This window comes from Thalia democratica, chromosome 4, assembly GCF_965202585.1.
Source record: "Thalia democratica chromosome 4, ktThaDemo2.hap1.1, whole genome shotgun sequence".
Classification (NCBI taxonomy): Eukaryota; Metazoa; Chordata; class Thaliacea; order Salpida; family Salpidae; genus Thalia; species Thalia democratica.
The window spans coordinates 50389324-50412519 of NC_139168.1; the positions used below are offsets into that span (position 1 = coordinate 50389324).

The 23196-nt window shown below is 26.0% G+C and overlaps 1 protein-coding gene across 2 annotated transcripts; it reads left to right on the forward strand.

The window, feature by feature from the left end:
* Positions 1–240: 240 nt before the first annotated feature.
* Positions 241–16429, forward strand: LOC145834636 (large ribosomal subunit protein bL28m-like). Of its 2 annotated transcripts, none has more exons than XM_082942116.1 (8): positions 241–364; positions 3866–3991; positions 4814–4905; positions 6076–6215; positions 8615–8767; positions 13367–13498; positions 13747–13845; positions 16168–16429. In XM_082942116.1, exons 1-8 carry the CDS (start codon positions 357–359, stop codon positions 16285–16287), a joined length of 870 nt encoding a protein of 289 aa, XP_082798242.1. In that variant the 5' UTR covers positions 241–356; the 3' UTR covers positions 16288–16429. The 2 variants fall into 2 exon arrangements, with proteins under 2 accessions (XP_082798242.1, XP_082798243.1); XM_082942117.1 differs by having other exon boundaries at positions 13747–13839.
* Positions 16430–23196: the final 6767 nt, after the last annotated feature.

A 23196-nucleotide genomic window follows, 5' to 3' on the forward strand; every position in this document is an offset into this window, starting at 1 on the left:
CGTTTTTTTTCGTTCAATAAACTTTAGTTTTAACGTCGTGTCCAGGACGTTAAAATAGCTTAAAGTTTATTTTTTAGCCTGAAATAAAATAAAATATTATAATTTAATTTATATAAATGTTTTATAACTTGTTTTGACTTTTAATTTGTTTTTTTATAGTTTTTGTTTATTTTATATGCTTTGGGTAGTTTGTTACCCGGGTTCACTAGTTTTTTGAAACTTTTCTTCTTAAGGGGGTATCAAAGTATGAATTCTATTCTATGATTAGCTTACAACTCAAAACTTAAAGAGACTTGCAGAAAGTGGAGTTGTTTTAACATTTAAAACAATAATATAAACATCTAAAGAATCTCGAAATGACCTCGTGAGTTTTATTTGGTTCTTGTTTTAAGAAAATCTTTTAAAATTTACTTAAATGTTACTGTTATTTTTTTTGTAATCTAGTTTATATTATTTGTTTTTTGAAAAAAAAAAGCTAGAGTAATTCATTATATAGCTTAGATTTCATTAAACCTATAAATAACAAGATAATTTTGTACAAACTTTGTTGTTCCAGTAAAATTGCTGATGCTTTTTAACTTAAAAAAGTAAAGAAATAAAAAACTTTAAATTACAAAATGATTTTTATAATACTTTAAATGATAAGTACATAAAAAATTGATGTTAGTATTAATATAATAATTTTATAAAATTGGTATAAAAACACAAAATCATAACTAAGGATTCTACATACCAGATCTAATGAGCAAAGTTTGTATTTAGTACATAGTACTTTACACAATGTTCTAACTAAAACTAAAAAAAAAAGTCCAGGAAAAGTCTAAGTAAAAGCAAAACAAAAATGCCAGAAGCTATTAATTTTTTGTTTAAACTTTTTTATTTAGATTAGCTTTTGCTGTTTTTATTGATAGACTATTTAATTGGTTTAACTATTTAATTGGTTTAATTGGTAAAGTTGTTTAAGGGCATAGGGGGAGTGTAAACACCTTTTTTTTTGAATTTTGATCTTATTTTATATAGATTTTACTAAGTTACAAGATGCTTTTTACAGATTTAAAAAATTCAAAATAATTTTTGAGATTTAGCGGGTCAAAATTGGAGGCAACAATAGGATCCTTATAGGAGGCGCAAACTAAAACGGCAAATAACTAGAAATCACTAAAAATCTATCTTCTACCTTTTTTGAGATAACTACTTCAAATTTTTAGGAAGTGTTCCTTGCAATATTTAAAAAAATCTGTCATAACAAAATTTAAAAAAATTAAAAAATTAAAATTTTTTAACAATAAAACAAAAAAAAACTTTTTTTTATGTTTTATTGTTATATAAAATTTTTATTTTTAATTCATTTAAAATTTTTTCCGACAAATTTTCTAAATATACCAAGGAACATTTCCTGAAAATTTGAGGTAGTTATCTCAAAAAACGCAGGAGAAGATAGATTTTTAATGAAATAGTCTATTTTTGCTGATTTAGTTTGCGCCTCCCATAAGGATCCTATTGTTGCCTTTGACTTTGACCGGCTATATCTCAAAAATTATTTTGAATTTTTAAAATCTGTAAAAAGAATTTTGTAGCTTAGTAAAATAAGATCAAATTTCAAAAAAAAATGTTTACACCCCCCCTATGCCCTTAACATACAGCATTTTCAGTGTATTTACTTAATAATCTGGTGTGCTCAATGTTTTACTGTTATTTATTTACTGTGCACAGACTTATAAGAATAGAAAACGTCTAAGTTATATTATAGATAATCTTAATGTTTTTTACTTTCAATACCAGTTTATTAGTTGTTATTATTGATTTTTTATCTTAGATTTTACATTTAGCTTTTTACCACAAACTTTGTTTTTAAGAAGTTTATGTGAACCTATAGTTTATAGTATTTGTAATATCACAATTAAAAGCGATTGCTATAAACATTGTTAAACCAAGTGCAGAAGCAGCATTTTAGTATACCATTATGTAGGTAAAGATTTTTTTGTTAAGATTAAGGTGAATCATTTTTGTTTAAAGATTTTTCAGAAAGTAATAAGCTTTTTCATTATAATTTAAATTTTTAAGCAATTTAACCAGTTAAGTCCAATAATTTTTAAACTTTTGACTATTACCACCTTTTATTCAGTTTTCTTATAAATTCAGGCTAGTTTTTTTTTTACTTTTAAAAGTGGCAAACTTGTAACAGTAAAACTATTTTAGATTACATAGTACTTATTATTTCAGTGTTTATAAAGTAAATAAATATGTTTTCAGACTTTCTTATTTATTGAACATCTACTTATTGATTTTTTATTTGTTCTATTTATTGAACATTTATTGTACAGAGCTCTTTGAGCAAAACTTTGTTTGCATAGTTAATTTTGACAAAAAAAGGAAGTATGTTTAGTCTTTTTCAATTAAGTAGAGATATCTTAATGTTTTATTATCAAGCAAAGTTATGATAGTAAATAAAAAAAATTAAATAAGAAACTTACTTAACATTAAAAACATAAGTCTACTAAAGTTTTCACCTATATAAATAACAGTCAATGTTTTTCAATAAAAGTTTTAATATACTTTCACTGCAACTTGTCAGAAACTTACTGCAGACATTTAAAGTAAAACAATAGTTTTTTAACTAAAAACAATAAATTTTAGAAAACTACTTAAGTAATTAGATTGCTGTAAAAAACCAATTAACAAAAATCAATTAATTTAAACTAGTAATTTAGGCAAAAAAATAAACATAATAACAAAACAAAAAAAAAGTTTCAAACAAACAAAGACACTTTTAAGTAAATAAAATAACCAAGGATACTTTTAAACAAATTAACCAAAGACACTTTTAAACAATTTAAGAAACGTTATAGTCAAACTCTTTCTTATTACACAGTTCAGGTTTATATAGAAATATTGAGATTGATTTTAATCTAACCAAATCAATGGAATTTGTACAATTGTTAATAACCTTAAATCTTGATAAATCACAGTTCTTTGCACAATCAACGTTGTTAATCAGATGTTCTGCTATTGAAGATCTCTTTGTTGTATATATAACAGCTTTTGTCTTATTATTAGTCTTTTCCTTTATAAAGTTTAATACTCATTTTGGTATATGTTCATTCACTCTCGTTTTAGATGCCTAGATGTTTGTCCAATATAACTTATTTTGCAGAAGCAATTAAATTTGTAAATAATACAACTTTTATCAAGGTAGGATATTAGGTCTTCCGGCTCCAATCTAAGAACTGGTTTAAAAACAAATATTACTCTAGGCTTAACTTGGTTATAAGTTGACTGTGTTATTTCTTGCACTTTCTTCTCAAATAAACTTGATATACCCAATTATGGTAGTTTTAGAACCGCAGAAAATTTATCCGGTCCAAACATTTTAGGCTTTCTACGGTTGACATTGTGCAATTTTATGACTCTTTATCAGCTCTGATGGATAACTATTTCCTGCTAGAATTTCATTAATCTTCTCTGTTTCAGTATGAAGCAGTTCAGGAAAACAAATCATACAAGCCAATAGTTTAAAGTTCTTATCAGGTTTACTTTTCTTTTCTTGATACAAAAATATTGAATGCAAATATTGCCCTGTAAAAGAAGGCTTTCTATACACACTGGTAAGAAATTTTGCTTTACTCCTTGTAATTAATATATCCAAAAAAGGAATTTGGTCATTGATTTCTACATCCTTAGTAAATGATTTTTTTTCACTGAACGTCACTTAAAGCTATTTTCATCAACTTTATAAAACTTTTTTTAAAAACTAATTAACATTAAAACAATATTTAAGATAAATCGCATTTTTTCAATTTTAATAATGCTTTTAAATTAGCTAGCTCTAAAGTTTTTAATGAATTTGAATACTTTTTGTATCAAGATTAAGGAAAGCTCTAAAAATGTTTCCTCTGGCTACCTATAAACCAACAAGAAGTACATATCTGCATAAGATTCCTCGACAACAACTTATAAGTGACCCAAAGATTAAGTATCAGATATACAACAGGTGAGTTAGTTTTGTATATGATTAGTACTGTAAAATACTAAGTTAGTATAGTTTTGTTTTAGCTGGTATGCATAAATTTGCCGCTTTAAGATTAAAACATTATGTCTAAGCTTAAAAACATTTTTCTACCAAGGTAAATATAATAACTGAGTCTATGTACTACTTATAGTTTTTAAATCTCCTATATACTTGATATACTAAATACTTTTTCATTAGATCTTTTAGTGGTATATTAAGCTAATGAATAATATTTGTTTTTACTAATATTTATTCTGTTTTTTTGTGTTTTTATTTAGTGCTATATGTATATAATCAACATCAGCTTTTTTAAGAAACGTGGCATTTAGGATTTGTGAATAACTGTAAGTTTTTTGATTAACTACAAGGTTACCAAGAAATCTGGAACCCTTGAAAAACTTGGAATAATGGAAATTTTGAAAAATTCCAGGAACTCTGAACATAATTCACTAGAAGCCTGGAAATACCTGGAATTTTAAACTATTTTTACATGTAAAGTAATTGAATTCCGACTAGATACAAAACATGTATCATGTAGATAAAATGGTTTTGTATTATTATTTTTTGTTATACCACACATTTAAATGAGCTTTAAGTTTTTTTTCAATGTTGTTATACTATGCAAGAATTTTTTTAAATTAAATTAAATTTAATACTAAAGATAGAGTAAAAACTTGTTCTTTAAAAAACCTGGAAGAAATTCAGAAAGTCTGGAAAATTTTTTCAAAAAACCTGGACATTTTTTTCAAAAAACCTGTACATACTTATAGTTTAATATTAAAGTATAAAGCTAGTCTATAACAGATTACCAGCTTTATGGCGGAAAGATTATGAAACTCCTGATCCAAATGTACATCAAGATTTAAAAACTGGATATTTAAGACCACAATTTAAAGGTGAAAGTTAATTTAGATAAATTAGTTATCAAATGAATAGTATAAATTAGTAAGTGATCTAATAACAAAAGATTTATATATTTAGTGTAAAAAATTGACAATTTTTTTATTTTTGTATCTTAAGTGAATATTTTAAAAAAGGTATGACTCACTTTTTTTTAGTTTTACTTTTGGATAATTTACCAAGCTATCAGTTACTTTTTACTATATATTAAAATTTAAAGTAACTTAAGATATAAAAGAAATCAAATTTTAAGAGTTTCTTTGCTCTTTAAATAAAGCAGAAAAAAAAGATGTTTCACTAAAAATCTATCTTCTCTTACAGTTTTTAAAAATCTTTGAAACATTGAAACAGTCTTTTCTTTGTAAAGTTGTAAAAAATTTTCCTAAAGATTTTAATTTTAATTTTATTTATTTTCTTCTGAACAAATTTTTTGTTAAAATGTGTTTGTTTATTAATTAATTTATTTTTTCTTCTAACAGGTTTTTATGAATATTTTGAAAAACCTCCTAAAATTTTAATGTGTTTAGCTCAAAATATTGAAAATAAAATAGACTTTTCTAAAAATTTGGGCACTTATGCCCTTTAAATTTGTAAATTTAAAAGTATTTTACACAAAGCTCAGCAAATTTTTCTAATCACTTTTTTTGTTTTCATAATTTTAAGGGAATGTAATGGAGGTTAATAATTTTTTTTTTCAACTTTGTCTTAATTTTTGGAGTTAAAAATAAACTATAAGTTGTTTTTTACAGGTTTTTGATATTCAAACTAACTTTTGGGATATAGCCTGTTTATTTGAGATAAATAACTCAAATTTTAAAGAAATGTTTTTAGCAATGCTTATATTCTGCAGTAACAAATTTTGAAACATTGAAAAAAAAGGTTAAAAAACAAAAAAACTGTTTTTGTCTTTTATTTTTGAAAAAAAAGAAATCGTTTAAAATTTTTAGCAGTATTTATGTCAAAGTTCAAAATCTCTCTTTTTTAACATTGGTTAAACTACATCTAAACAAAATTTGTACAAACTGCAGTTATACTTCTAGGCTTTAAAAAATATATTTGTTGCTTAAAATTGCAATAAAAAATAGAATGTGTTCAAGTAGTATAATGTTATATATGCAATGTTTTGTTTTACATAAGTTCTTATAAATTAAATTAAGTTTTTCAAGGTTTTTGGGAAGAAGTTGCAGGAAAAATAAAAAGAGTTGAAAATGTTGAAATTGAAATAAAATTTTGCAAGGAAGCCGAAAATGGACTATGGGGTGGCGAAACTATTGTACATGGCTACAAATATCCTAAAAACGGAAAGGTTTTTGGTATTGTCATACTTTTTAAACTAAATTCTAGCCTAAATAAAGCTTTCGATCGTTTTAGTTTAAATTTTATTTAGTAATTTTATTCAGAACAAGTATATACAAAAAATCAAAGTAGGAGCAAAGAAAAACTTTTTTTGCATTACTATTTCAATTAACAATTTCAAAAGAAGACATGTTAGAATTGCATCAGTGTTTAAAATTATTTAAATCAACGGTTAAAAAAGTTTCGAAAATTCTTAAATAAAGTTCTTATCTATTATTTAAAGTTACATTTTTAGTTTGGTTTTCTTCTTATTTTTGATCATATTTAGTGATGTACCGGACCCACAATTTTGGGTCCGGCCGGACTCGGATCCGGACTTTTTTTTCAAATTAGAGTCCGGCCGGAACCGGATCCGGACTTTTTTTTCAAATTAGAGTCCGGCCGGATCCGGATATCAGACAAAAATGGCAATATCCGGCCGGACCCGGACCCGGATAGTGAGTCCGGTACATCACTAGTATAAACTAGTCTGAGTCAGAATGAGGTTTTTAAAAACTAAAAAAAAAGAACTTTTATCTAATAATAAGTAGAACAGCTAACCACAAGGTTCACAAATTTAGGTGTTATTTACAATTAAAAATCTGAAATCAAGTTCTTGAACAAAATACACTAGAAAATTACAAAATATTGAAAACTGGATCAGCTCAAACTCATTCAAAATCTAAAAGAAAACTAGCTTGAGTTTTTATAAAAATCTAATCTAGCCTGAGGCAGTCCAAGATTTTCTAAAGTTCCCAAAAATTTTCAAACTAGCAGGGTTGCCACTGTTTACGTCATTAAAACTATCTAGAGTGAGTATAAACAAGCCTGAGTCAGAATGAGGTTTTTAAAAACTGAAAAAATTACTTTAATCTAATAATCAGTAGAACAGCTAGCAAAGGTTGAAAATTTGGTAGTAAAGTTGTGGACTGATTGTGGTACACTTAACTTATCAGTACTACCCATCATAACTAAATCCTGCCTTATTTAATTAATATCTAACAAATACTAAATTCTAACTGAGACTACTTTCTATAATCAGACACGACAGTTTTGAGTGATGAATCTTTTATATAAAACACAACAAGAAATACTAGCATATACAAAATAATTAATTACTTTGGTAACACATTAAAAACTGGATGCTCTTTAAATCTATATCAAAAGACTTAAAACAATAAACTAAAAATTAAATAAAACTTTTAGTAAACAGGAAACTGTAAAATTTTTAAAAACTATTAAATATAAACTATAACTATAAACCTGGCTTGAACATTTAAACAATTAAACACCAGTTGAAATATTCACTTTTAAAACAAAACACTACTTACAATAACCATTCACAAAAAAGTTCAAGATATTTTGTTGCATCAAGCTGCACACCAAACTAACTAACTGCTTACATATAAACTGCCTGTCATGTTCTGATGTTTTGTTGCATCAGTATTTAGTTTGAAACATTTCATCATATGATTCTCATTGGCTCGTACATTCAACCGTATTAACTCTAAATATTCTCTGAGCTCAACTTTAAACAATAAATAATGCAAGTTTTCATTCCAAAGTTTTCAATTTTACAACATATGTAAAAAGTTGCATTTCTGAAATGTTTATTTCATAGTTTAAATGTAAATTAGTCACGTGTACAAAATGAGCCAATCACGGTAGGTGTTTAGTTTTAACTGACGAAAATGACTCTTATCAATTTACACAGGGTTTGATTTTGAAAAAATACTTTTCAGTATGCTCATTTTTACTAACTAGATCTGGGTCCGGCCGGATCTCTGTTAGGATCCGGCCGGACCCGGATCCGGACTTTTTTTTCAAATTAGAATCCGGCCGGAACCGGATCCGGACTTTTTTTTAAATTAGAATTCGGCCGGATCCGGATATCAGACAAAAATGGCAATATCCGGCCGGACCCGGATAGTGAGTCCGGTACATCACTAATCATATTACAGAGGGTACAGCCGTGTTTTAAGTTCAATTAAAAATTTTAGTTACCCGTGTTAAAGTTTCCTTGCTGATCAAAAAGTCTACTTTTTTATCTTTTAAACCTTAAAATGGTGGTTTTTAGTTTCTCCGATGTACTAATATTTAAGAAGTGTTTTTGCCTCGTTTGTTTATTTTAAAATGATAAAACGATTATTCAACGGATCTTTTACAAAGTATTAATAGTAAAAACTGATAATGTATTTTTGAACAAAATAAGCAAATTGTAATTTTGTTAATTAGGTTAACCATTCAAAAAAAAATCGTCTTTTAAAACTTGAGATTTTCAAATTTTTATCTTTTATTGATGAGTTTAGTAAAAATTTAAACGTAGTTATTTTTATGATTTAAAAACATAGCTTTATTTTTCAAATATAGAAAAGACGCTGCAACAAGTGGTTCTGGAAACCTAGATTATTAACCAAGACAATGTACAGTGAAATCTTGAATAGAAATATAACTACAACGTTCACACCACGTACCCTTGATCTCATAGATGAGGCCTATGGCTTTGATTTTTTCATTCTTAAGGTTAGTATTATTTGGTTTATAAGTTTAATTACGTTTTGGTTATATTAATCTACTATGTTTGTTGCAAGTTTCTTCTGGTTTAAGATAAGCTTGCTCTACATTCCAAGTTCATTATTTTGCTATGCGTATATACAATCTTCGAATCATACGGGTTTATTTATAAAAACTAAACTATGGTTACGTGTAGTATTTTTGCGGCAGCTTGGTAACTTAACTATTATAATCAAATCATAAAAATATTCTAAATTAAAAAGCGGTGCTTACCCTGACTTTTTTAGAGGTAGGCAAGGATTATTTATCTAATTAATCGATAAATTGATAGTTTTATTTCAAAAACTTTATTATCTTTAAAACTTTATGTTTTATACATAAAATTTGATATAATATACTATTCAAAGCTATTTTATCAACAGTTTTCTGTTTTATATTAAATGGACTATAACTCTGATAAATATAATTATAGGAAAATTGAAAATTTTTACTGTTTAATTTTATTACCTGATTTCAGTGGAATAAATTTACCTTAAAAAAAAACTGTTGTAGTTATAATGAGCTGCTTTCTGTAAAAAGCTTTGTTTATCCCACTGAAATAACTAAAAATAAAACAGTAACAAGGTTTAGACTATTTAGTCAGCTCTATACAGTTAGTAAATTAAGCAATATTTTGTTGTCAATACAAATTAATTGTTATTGTCATAAAAACGGTAGAATAAAAATATAAGTAAAATGTTCCTTTTTAAAATGTCCAAATTGTTTATTAAAAAAAATACAAAACATTTTTCATAGTTTTTAACAACTACCAGTTTAATAAACTGATTTTTTTTTATAAAAAGCCTACTTTTAATAAATATTTTTTGGAATTATTAAAAACACCAGTTTTAAAAAAACTTAAGTTATTAAAAAACATTTTTGTATCGAAAATACAAAACGCTGTTTAAATCAAACAAACTTAAAAGTTAATCAATAGAATTTTTAAAGTCTAACCAAAAATAAATTAAATTATTTTTTAAATAACAAAAATAAATTTAATTATTTTTTAAAGAACAAAAATAAATTCACAAATTTAAAAGAATATATTCTATTACAGTGTTTAGCGATTTGTACGATTATTTCATAAGTATTTCGTTAAATTCAAAAATTATTATAACCGGGTAGGTGTCAGAAAAGCACAGCGTCACTTTAGCATGGGGTGACAGTATAGCACGGAGTGACACTTTGGCACGGCGTCACTTTAGCACGGAGTGACATTTTTGCACATAAAATTTTTTTTTTTTTTTAAATGTTCATTTAAATAATGTTTAAATATCTAAAATAATTAACTTAACAAACAAATAATAGTGAAAACTAGTTCTAATACTTTTCAAAATATTGTCTTAATAAAGTTATAAATAAAGTTTTTACTATGGGCTTAAAATGAAATAAGAAAGTTTCTAATCTTTATATATTTATTTGTTTATTTTAAACTTACGCTTTAAGTTTAGCCTTATTTAAATAAGTTGAAGCATTAAAAAAAGTATTAAAAATCCTAGAGCCTGTGTTTATTGCTAGCTTTATTAAAATAGTTTCTATGCAAAAACTTAAAAGTAAAAGTACCAAAGTATTTTCATTTAAAAATTAAATAGTAAAACAAGTTAACAAAGTTTTTAAATTTACTTTTGTTTCAGTTTTAACTAAAGCTTAAACTTGTAACTCAGTTAAAACTTGTTAACTTTTAGTTTACCTGTTGCATAGTTCGTTTTTAGATTTTTAAACAATACAGTAAGTAATGTGACTTAAGCAAAGAAAAAAAAAATCAAAATAAATTCCGTGCTAAAATGTCACTCCGTGCTAAAGTGACGCTGTGCTAAAGTGATGCTGTGCTAAAGTGACGCCGTGCTATGACACTCTGTGCTTAAGTGTCACTGCGTGCCAAAGTGTCACACCGTGCTAAATTGTCACACCGTGCTAAAGTGTTACTCCGTGCTAAAGTGTCACCCGTGCTTTTCTGACCCGTTCCCAGTATAACCAGGGTAGCTAAAAAACTTGAAATCCTGGAAAAACCTGGAATTTTACAATTTAGGCTAAAAAATCCATAAGAGAAGTTTTGAAAAAAACCTGGAATTTTAAACAATTTTTACATCTTAAGTAATGAAATTTTGATTTGACACAAAAAATCTATCATAGAGATAAAATTTTTGTTGTCATAAATTTTACTGTTATTAAAAAACACGTTTAAAGTAGCTTTACAGGATCGTTTCAATGCTGTTACACTATTTATCACAGTTTTTTACTCATAACTTAATTTTAAACTAAAAATAGACCCAAAATCGTGTACTTTCAAAAACCTGGAAGAAATTTATCAAAAATAGTTGGCAACTCTGTATAACAAGCAATAAGAAGAATCAAAGAAAATCCTAAAACTATGTTTACATTATTGAATTGTAACGGAATGCATCTTTCATATACTCTTCCATTGTTTTAGTGTTAATTGTTTATATTGAAGTTTGAGTTTTACAAAATAAGCTAAACCAATGAAGAGTGTAATTGCACAAAAACATTATAAAGACCTATACTTGAATTATCATTAGATATGGAGCTTGTATTGAGATGTTGCTAATAGTTATTATTAGACCTTTTTTACAGCTGCATGTTATTTATTTTTGTATGTTTATTATTTAAGTTAACAATACTTAACTGTTTTAGAATTCTTTAAATATTTTATTGTTCACATAATTTAAAGTTTAAGAGTATTTTTCACTTAAATTTTTATAGTTATTAAGTTTTGTTTATTACAAGTTATTTATAAAAGTAACTTATATTTTTGAAACAGTGTTGTTATAATAGCATTCTGTGGTTTTTTTCATTTATAGATACATTACTAAATTTGTGTTGTCTGATTTGTATAAAGTAGACTAAAATAGCATCTAATAATTATAATGATTAAATAAGGTAGGATTTAATTACGATGAGTAGTACCAATAAGTTAAATGTACCTACATCCATAGTTTATAGAATGTAATAACTGTATAATAATGTATTAGGTAGAAACTACCTTAACAATTAAATTATTTCTCAGTTTTATTTTATCCCTGATGTATTTTTTAATTTAAATTTGAAAAACACTTAGTACACAAAACAACTCATGTATAGGTATGTAAATTTAAAAACTTGATATATATGAGGTCTATTTTTTTATAATTCTTTATTTCTTAGAGTTATAAAAAAGTATAAATATTTGTTGAACTTCATTCAATAAAACAAACTATTACTAATTATATTGCATTTTTGGGTGATTAAAACATCTTGTGTAGGTATGCTATCTTTAATTTTTGCTTCTCAACTCCTGACCAGAGTTGGTAAAATGATAATAGTTACTATGCTGATTGAACACTGATGCGTATAAACTTTTGTTTGTTTTTAGTTTGTATTTTCACGCTCGAGTAAATAAAGCAATGCCTTTTACCAGGCTAGCTCCTGACAACTTAGAAAGTTGGTAGTTTTAGTTGAGAAACTGTATAGTTATTACTAGTAACTTTTGTGTATTCCTGTATATTCTATATGAATAAGCTTATTCTAGTCTGATGCGGGACGGGTCACTTTTGCACGAAGACATTTTTGCATGGAAACACTTTTGCACGAGTTGTCAATTTTGCACCAAGCAGTCACTTTTGCATGCTTGACTTGTTTAAAGTCGCGGTTACAATCGTTAACCGCCACTCACCAAGCCGGTAGAAGGAACCACTAACTGACCAAGATTTAGGGGTAACAGTGATAGTAAAAAAATAAAACAAAAAACGGACCAAGGGTAAAAGTTAAGAGTAACAGTAACAATAAAAAAAGGAATAGTTAACTATAAAAAATGTACATCAAACTGACGCCGTGTAAAAGTGACTGCTCTTGCAAAATAGTCCCTTCCTTGCATTTCTTCCACCTCCTACCCACTAACCACATATAAAAAGTTTAATAATATATTATAAACTTAACTTTTGTAAAACTTATCTTTGTGAAGAAATTTTTTATATGATATTATTATTATTAATTCAAGTCAAACTGCAATATATAGATGACTGGTGTGAATAAGATAAAAGTTAAATTGTTTGCTAAATTTGCAGTTTCTCGGCCAAACATACATTTACACCTACTGTTAAACTTGATTTTCTTAAGGACTGAAACTTAAAACTTTATTTTTTAAATAAATGGAGCTCTTAACTCACTTTTTTTTTTGACTTAATACGTTAATTAGATTCAACTTGTTTTGAAATTAGCACTAATTTTATGTGATTATACACTGATAAGCTTGAATTTTCGAACATGTAACATTTTAGTTTTTTGTTTAGATTTTCATTCATAAATAAGTTTTCAAATAACATTATAGATAATCAACATTGTTATGTGCAGTTTACTATTTTGTTGTACTTGTAAAGGTCGCAACTTTTTGTCACCGAGACCTGGTAGAAAATAAAATAATTAATTTGCACATCTTTATTTAAAAAGGTCTTTACATTTCAGAAAATTGAGCAATGTTTTTCAGTTAAAGACAAATAACTTTATACTTAATTTATTATAAATTTTTGTATTTTTTTGTTAAAGCAGCTAAATAAGTTGAAGTTACTCTTCTAGACTCACATCAAAGTGCTTCGAAAGTTTGGAAGTGACTTAAAGCGTGAAATGCTGATGAAATTAGCCAACTACGAACAAGAACTGTATCCAAATAATAAAGATGTGCAACAGAAAATTTTCAACAAATATAAAGTTAATTGAAGTAGTTTTACAACTAAAATTTACAGTAAAAAAAAATCAGCATTTAATTTTTTTTAGCTTCTATTGTTTTTTGAATAATTCATTGCTGTTTGACAAGTAAAATTGTGTTAAGTGAAAAACTTATAAAATTTTAAAAACTAAAACTAATTCTAAAATTAGAGTTAACTGGGATAATAAATATTTTTGTAAAATAATTACTAGTTAACTTTAACATATTAAGCTAATACATTTTTAAACAGGAGTATGCAGTCGACATAGAACAAGCGAGTTGGGTTGGATTATCACTACAAGAAGCAATGAGGAAACAATGGGAAATTGAAAAAGAAAAGAAAGTATTTGTTAGTTTGAACTAATAACCTAAGATGTAGTATTTAACTAGCGTGTATAGACTGTTTTACCCTGTAATAACTAACTATAGCAATAGTTATAAGCTTAACAATAGCACTATAAGTTTTAATAGTTTTTTTTTAATTTTACCTGTTTAACATAAAATATTTTTAAAAAGTAATAATTAAATTTATATATAGCTACACTTTTTAAAGGAGCCAATGTATAAGTATTTCTTGATTGAATTTTTAAGTTAACAAATTAACTCACTTGAAAAAAGTTTTGATTTACATATCAAAATGTTTCATACTTAACGTTCTTTCGTTTATAAATAATGTGAGCACTTAAGGCATATAATTAATCACCTTAATATAACAGAAAAATTTGAATCATTTTGTTTTTATTATGATTTTAAAGAAATATTCATTTTAAACGAGCAGTATATTTGTTAAGTTTTTGTCAAAAAATTAATAAGGCTGAATCGGGTTAGTTTTCGATCAATGAACGAATTTTTTATACTTGTTTAGAACGGCAACCGTAAACCAAATGAATGATGTGATACCGAAATTTTGCAATAATAAATGTTAATATATATAGAGGGAATGAGGGGATCCGAATTTTTTAAACAAAAAATAGCATTTGCTGTTATTTCAAACCTTATATATATTTTATATATACTTTAAGATACTTTTTATAGAACAAGAACTATTTAAATAATATTTTGAGATATAGTCAATTTTGTAAAAAAAAAATCCGATACAACCGTGTGGAGTCAAAAATTTACAAGGTCAACTTTCTCGGATTTTTGAAAATTTACTAAAATTCTATCTCCTTCTTCATTTTAAAAGCAATTTAATTAAAATTTTCAGGAAATGTTCTTTTTAATATTACAAACAACTTGTAGGAACCGTATTGAAAAAATTAAAAGAAAAGTTGTTTATGGTTTATTTGAAAAAATTAACAAAATTTAATAAATCTTTTTCTACTAATGTTTTGAATTTTTTAAAAGATTACTGAAAATGTTTTAAAACAATTACTCAAAAACTGGAGGAGAATAGAGATTTTTAGTGGAATAGTCTATTTTTACCCTTTTAGTTTTCGCCTCTTATAAATAACCTACTGTATGCTTTATTTTTAATCGCTTATAACTCAAAATTTACTTGAAATTTAAATAAGCGGTAAAAAGTAACAAGTAGCTTTTATTTTGTTAAAAAAAAAGACTTTTTGAAAAAAAAAGTTTTACTTTCTCATGTTCTTCAAAAATAAAAAGAAGTTAAGACTCGCGTAAAAGTTAATATAAAACAAAGTTTAAAGTTAAAGTGCTTTAAAATGATGATTATAAAATCTTTCACATTTTGTAAAACTGAATAATTGTCTATCAAACTAAAACATAAATTGTGAAACAAGTATTTCAAAAATATATGAAACTAAGTTAAAAAAAAAAGGTAAGTAAGACAAGCATTGTTAGTGATGTCAGAAATAAAGACTAAAAATATTTTACGGCAGTTGTTTCAATAGAATTAAGATACCAGCGACTCAATTAGTTACTGTCAAAGCTTAAAAGGTATTTGTTAAAAAAAAAGTTATATATAAGATTGTATGCATCAATTACGATGTTCTTGTTTATAAGGTTATATGATTATTATGTCTGCTAGCTTGCTGATTAAATCGGCGTTTTTAACAATTTTGTTGGTCAGTAAATTTGAATCTTGTAAACAATTTTCATGATTTCTACTATTTTAGGTAAGTCAGAATTTTTTTTTAACTACAGGTTAACATTAAGTCCGCAGTTTTAAGTTTCAGCTCAAGTCTAGTAGGAACTTTAAATGTTATCATTCAAGAATATAAGAAAAATGTAACAAATTATTTAGACTAAAAAAGAATCATTGTGAAATTATAACCTATTGACCATGTAAATTCAATGAATAATTATCTTTAAATAAGCTTTCAAGGTTAACAATTCAATATAGTAATAAATTTAATATTGTTAAATTCATATACTGTATACTTGTGGTTTTAAATTACATTTAGAGTTTTAACTTTGGTTTAAGGAAATTAATAATAATATAGTCATTTAAAGAATTCTGTTTATACAATGTTTTTTAATTAAAAATAAATTCTTATACGAATAAAACATAATATTTTCTTATACGAATAAAACATAGTAAAAGTATATTTAAATTAGTTGAATAGGACAATTTATTTTTCAATTCGGTTATAATATTTGTTAATACAATAGTTTCCTTTTGTTAAATGTTACTTAAATAACTTCGAATTATATTAGATATTTAAAGAAAACAAGTTTGTATCACAAAAATATTTTATAATTTTAGGAACCAAGACCATTGTTAGATTTATACACTGAACAATTAATTAGCGAGCTAAAAGCAGGCGAAATTTCTGAGGGAAATCCGCCTGAAACAGGAGTTGTTTTTACTGGAACTAATTCTTAAATGTTAAAAAAGTGATTAAAAAATATCAAATTCTTTTAGAAAATTTTTCAGTAGAAGTTAGCATTGTACTAGTTTGTAATAAAATGATATCATTTTTTATATTGTGTAAGTTTTTATCGTTTATAAATAAAAAAATACTTATGTCTAAAGTAATGATAAAGTTATTCTGAGTTTATCATAAACTACTTAATTTAATACTACTATAGTTTTCGTATACTATTAAAGTTTAAATGTTACTTAAGTTGTTTATATGTTGAATTTTGAATACCTAGTAAAATTATGATAGTTTTTGCATAATAATTTTTTAAAGAAACACACATTTCATAATGAATAACTTATTGCAAAGATCTTTTAGCTTATGCTTATTAGAACAATATCTTGATAGGAATAAACTGAATTCTATTTGAATAGGATTTTATATAAGCACTAACAAGGTCTTAAAACGAAACTTAGTTTGCATAAAAAAGTCTTGAAAGAATGAAGTATATTAATTCTCCTCTAGAAGTTAATATCTTTTTATGTATTTCAATAAATCAAAGCATATAATATTGATTTTGAAATTATGTATTATCAAGCTTCTAAAACTGTTAACATTATACTTTAGCTCAGTTGTATACAGTTATAGTTGTTAATTGTATACTGAAAAATGTTCAACTAATTTTTTATAATAATGTAAGAAAGTACTTGTCGTTATTTTTTATATAAAATTTGAACTCAAGAAAGCTAGTTATAATAATTTATGCGTTTTATATGCTTTTTGTTTCTTCTTAACGCATACTTATTTTTATAGAAGTAAACAAAAAAAGTCTTTATGTTTACAGTTTCAAAAAAGCTTCTAAATTTATTTTAACCACAAATTTCAAACGAAGTTTATTTAATCTTTTTCTATAAGACATTGCGACCGTCGAATATTAAACGTGTAAATTTTCCTAGTATTGTTCCAGTTTTGTAAACTTATTTTATGATATGGGCACCAAAGTGGAGTGTTTTACTCAAGCTTAGAGGGAACATTTAATAAGAATAATTTTGTCAAAGTGGTATTTGAATTCGATTTTAAGCTTTTAAATATATATTACGAAGATAATGATGCAATTTTATTTGAATAACTAATACGCCTGTTCTATTTTAAAATTTCAGAAATGTATAACACAAGTCTTTAATCACTCTTTGTAAAGGATATTTTGATGTTAAAACTTACGATATCAGTGGTTTTAGGTTGACTTCAGTTTTAGGTTGGACTTGATTTTCTTGTTTCTATTTAGTTTGAACATTATCTAGGAATTATTAAGACATAAATATATGTAACTGTGATTATAATTTATTTTATTTCTGTATTTAAAATTTTAAGTCGAGTGTATACTTTTTAAAGAAAAAATCATATTTACAAAGCATTTACAAGCTGTTTAAACACTAAAATTTAGGCTTAACTTACTCATTTTTAAGTTAAAAGGGATGGCATTAGCTGATATTTTCTTTGATCATAATACCAACGAGTACGCGTGCTGTCTTGCCAAGTGGACAATTTAGCAAACATTGCAAGATAATTAGACAAGGCTGATGATACCATAAAAAAAGTAGCTTCATCGTTATAAATGTTTCTAAATTAGGGTGTCCCAAGCTCATTTTTGGAATACTTTATTTGGTAAAAAAAACAATTATTTTAATAATTACCACTCCTAGTTAAGTATAAATTTACTTTTTCTCTCCCTTACTAGTTGTTGCCCTCAGGTAGCCAAAATCTTAAGTGGCCGATATGGCACATTTTGGGACACTCCGAGATTTGAGCTTGTGGTCTGATAATCGAAGTTGCATGATCAAAACTTGTTGTTAACAAACTTTTAACTTGTTTAACGGAATACAAAACTCCAGACGTTTACTCTGATGGCTTTCAAAGTTTTTTTTCTTAAGTTTATAAAATATTAGTTTTTTAGATAAAAAATATTGAAGGAAAACATTTCTTAAATCTACTAATGAAAGACAAACTTCTACTTAAGTAACTTATGCGAAAAAAATGTTTGATAAAGTGTTCAGCTAATTTTTTTTTAGCCAAAATAAATAAGTATATTATCCTTCTTACCAAATTGAAATTAATAAATCGTAGCACTTAACCGAACCTTTTAAAAAAATCCAAATTTTTCTTCAGTATTATTCTAGTATTATATTGGCTTTTCTAATGCCTATAAAAAATGCTAAAGTATTATAAAATAATCTAAAATGTTTTTACGAATAAGTACTTAAAAATAAAATTAAAAAGCAGATTTTTTATCAACCATTTTTAGATAATACAGCAAATAAAAAAGTTAAAAATATACTTACTGTTTAATAAAAACTTAATAAATAGCTTAATGTTTTACTTACCTATTTGTGCACTCAACATTGCAATGCAGAAATATAACGCATGTTCTTAATTCATCTTAAAAACAAATTTTAGTTGAAAACAAATTATCTATGTACATACTAAAAAATGTTTAATTTAATTTTAATAGTTTATAAAAGAAAATTAATTATGTATTAACACGTCGAAGTTCATAAACTATATATTAACGACTAACTTAATAATGTAGTTTTAATTATCAATAGCTAAACATAGGTAGATCACTTAGAAAAATGATACAACTAAAATGAGGAGAGTTTTAAAAGTTTAAACAGCTTAAAAAACTCATAAACTATTTGCGGCTAAAACCATTATATTTTTAAAGTTTATTTAATACTTCTAGCTTTTCGTATTGTATTCAGTTTTTAAAGTTGAACAAATTATAAAGCTATTTAGAAGAATATTAAAGCTTAAGCTAAGTAGTTTAACAATTCATTTAACTTTTGACAAGGAATTTAGTAGAATCTGAAAAGCTTTAAGAACTAAATATATTTACTAAAATAAAATGTATAGTGATTTAGTTGAAACCTATAAATAAATAATAATAAACTAGTAAACAAATTTAATGAAATCGAATAGAAATACTTATACGGTATAATTAATTAGAAAAACAAGTTAACGTCACAAATGAAGATATCATGACATATTTACAAACTTTTAATCTTAAAAAATAACAATAATAAAAAAAGAGATTGGAGATCTAAAAACTATAAGTTATATAAAACTAGAAAAGTAGTAAGTTTATGCTTTTGAATTCTGAAATAAAAAATAAAGAAATCTTGGACAGAACGTTAAAAGTATCCGTTGTGTGCGACGCGATAACCGAAAAGTTTTTTCGTGCACAAGGTCCTAGTACCAAATACTTTTAGCGCTTTTTTAGTCGTTCAGTAAACAATATAAATCAACACAACAATGGGAAAATGTGCTAAATATCAAAATTAATCTATATGTGTTATAAAATCTTTTGTTTTGAATAATAAAAAAAACCTTGGTTTTACTATTTTACTAAAACTTCTTAATGCCAAAAAAGTTTAATTTTAAATGGAGAATAACGAACTTAATTTTAGGATAAAGTATTTTATAATTCTACAACAAACTTCTGTTTACAATCAGAAATTGACTTCCGTTTTCGAGGGAGCTTTAAATTAAAGTTTCAGAGTATGTTTAAAAAAAAAACCACAAAAACTTTAAGTTATCTCAAAACAAAGAACTATTTTTTTCATAAATTGTGATTACATTAATAATTAAATTACTCACTCAAGAGGTAAATTTGTAAAAACACGTAAAAAAATTCCATTACATTTTATTAAAAGTGCTATTTCTGCATTTATATTTCTTTGATCAGTATTTTAAATTTTACTCTAGTATTGTCTAATTTTCTTATACACCAGAACAGAATAAAACTTTATTTGTTATTCGAGAAAAAAAAAACAAACAGTCTATGTAACTATAGTCCAGTATACCTAAATAGTGGCTTTTCTCGATCTTTTTAACAAATTCTATCTGTGTAAATATATAGTCACCTTCCTTGTTAAAATTTGCTAACTCTTAAAGCAATTTTGATTTGTTCCTGACTGCTCATCATGCATTCAGCAGTTGAACTGTTTACATTTATGGCTGATACCTTATCTTAAATAATGAATTTATCAAAGTAGTGTATACCTACAATTTAAGGTTTTAACTAAGTTTCGCATTATTGACTATTAAAAACTTTAACTCAGTATTGATTGCATAATAACTTAGTAAAATGGTTTAATGAATTTCTCAGCAGTAGATAACAAGGAGTACTTGTTAATAATGAATTATAAAAACATTTTGAATTTCTTCAGTTGAGTATCAGAAGGTGGAGTGATTAGTCTACTTTTATATAAATTAAAATTATTGATAATTTTTAGTATTAAAAACATTTCAGATAGAAACTTTACCTTTTGACGTAGAGTTCAATATATATTTCATTTGTATATAATGTTTGATATATGTATGTATAAAAACTATTTTTGATATTTAATTTTTTTAGTTTACTGTTTAATGTTGTAAAGTTTAATAGTCTCATTTTTCATACAGTTTTTCTTTTTAGAGTTTAAATTTTGACTGTAAGGTTTTTTTTTCTTTTTTTTAATTTACAGCTCATTATAATTTTGATTAAGTTGGGTATGCAACTCAATGACCGAGAGGTCTTTTTGCGTATCCAGGTCCTTGGACAATAAAGATTTTGAGCAATTTTTCGTTTTTGTTCAATAAACTATTTATTTTAGGTACAATTAGTGGTACCGCCAAAAAGCTTGATACTCACATGATATAATTTTTTTTCAGGTAATGTGAAGTCATTTAGTATATCAAAATATATTTTTCAATTATGGCTCAATGATACTTACCAATGGCTAAAAACATGAAAATTCCAACAGGGTTATAAAACACTCATGCTAGTTTAATTTTTTTTTTTAAATACTCAGGCTGACTCAGGCTAATTTTAGTTTGTAGTCAATCAGCCTATTTTTTTTATTTTGCCTCAAAGAGTGGTAAGGCAACTTTACATTATTAATGTATTAACTTTATATTAAGTTATAACTCCAATAAAGAGCTTAACTTGAAAGGAGCAAATAAACATTAATTAAACAATTTCAGATTGAGAGTTTTATTCAACACGGTGTTTCATGCAAACGCAATAATCACGATTAAAAACTCATATGAATTTACCTAAAAACTCATACAAAAAAAACGACTAAGTTTGGTTTAAAGTATCTGGAATAGAGAAGGTGGAAACTTTACTTAAATACACTTTTTATATAAAAAATGATAGAAATATGGTTTTAAATTTTTTTTTTTAATTTTGATGAAAAAATAAAAATAAAACTTACACTAAAACTGATTTAAAAAATTGCCAAAGGTAAGGTTATTTTTCAAATGGTTTTGTGAATTTAATAACATCAGGGTGTAGTGTCATGTGAAAAAGTAGACCATTTTCAAATCGAATGATTAAAGTTAAAAACAAACACTGTTTTTACAATCGTTTTAAGTCATTAATTTTTTTTTGTAATAGTTGATATAATAAAAAAAGATTATTATTTGATGGCTATTCCAGCAGAAATCGAGTTTAGTAATTATCATTTTTTCAAAATGTTAAACTATTTTTTTACTTATCTAACTCCTAAAAAGTTTCTACTTATATTTTTTCCTACTTATTTTTTTGCAAGCCTTTAAAAGTTTCTTAGTAAAAAGCCAATTTGTACACGTAACTAAAAGGTTAATAGTTAATAAAAAGTTTTTGCAAACCAACTAATGTACTTAAATCTAAATAAAAATTTGAACATTGTGCAATTCTACTAATAACTTTATTAGATTTATTTATTGTTAAAATAAATGAATGTTTCTGATGAGATGTTTGTTAAATATCAACTGAGTTATAAACAGTCTGTAAAAAAAGTTTATGTTTCTGTAAAAGTTAATATTAATATAAAGAGTATATTTTTTATGTAAATATAAATACATAATGTAGTGGGTGGGTGTCAGAATGACACAGCGACAAAATGACACGGTGCGTCACTTTGGCACGGTGCGTCACTTCGACACGGAGGGTCACTTTGGCACGGCGACAAAATGACACGGTGCGTCACTTTGGCACAGCGACAAAATGACACGGTGCGTCACTCTGGCACGGTGCGTCACTTTGGCACAGCGACAAAATGGCACGGTGTGTCACTTTGGCACGGAGGGTCACTTTGGCACGGCGACTAAATGACATGGTGCGTCACTTTGGCACAGAGGGTCATTTTGGCACAGCGACAAAGCGACACGGTGCGTCACTTTGGCACGGAGGGTCACTTTGGCACAGCGACAAAATGACATGGTGCGTCACTTAGGCACGGTGCGTCATTTTGGCACAGCGACAAAATGACACGGTGCGTCACTTTGGCACAGCGACAAAACGACACGGTGCGTCACTTTGGCACGGAGGGTCACTTTGGCACAGCGACAAAATGACATGGTGCGTCACTTTGGCACAGCGACAAAATGACATGGTGCGTCACTTTGGCACAGCGACTAAATGAGTGCTACTAAAAAGTAGGCAGTTATTGTAAGTTTAGTTATTAAAAGTTTTTTATATAAAAATTAACTTTACACCGTAACTATTTTAAGTTACAAAAATTTTTTTATCTTTATTTAACGGGCATAGAAATAAAAATATGATAGTTACCTTTTAACATAAAGTTATGTAAGTTCAACCGAAAAGTTTTAATTTACTTTTTTTTTTAATTTTCAAACATCTACCATAAACTATATGAGTATTAGGTTTAAAAATCCCAAAGTTTATTCGTATTTCAACAAACAGCACAAAAACACTTAACTAAGATGAAACTGTATATGTGTAAAAGTTAGTCAAACAAAACGGTTAGCAAAAGTAATTTGTCTTAAAAGTTATGCAAGCATTTGAAGTATTTAAATAGTTTAAATTTCGACTAATAGTCAATAATAGAAATTTTCAGCAGACAATTTTGTTCAAACTCACTACTTAATAGTTTATTCACAACAACTAA

What these genes read in the sequence shown, in the direction of transcription:
- LOC145834636 (XM_082942116.1), top strand. An exon ending in AAGTATCAGATATACAACAG is followed by an intron (nt 3,992 to 4,813) that starts GTGAGTTAGTTT and finishes AGTCTATAACAG; the next exon opens with ATTACCAGCTTTATGGCGGA. An exon ending in TTTAAGACCACAATTTAAAG is followed by an intron (nt 4,906 to 6,075) that starts GTGAAAGTTAAT and finishes AAGTTTTTCAAG; the next exon opens with GTTTTTGGGAAGAAGTTGCA.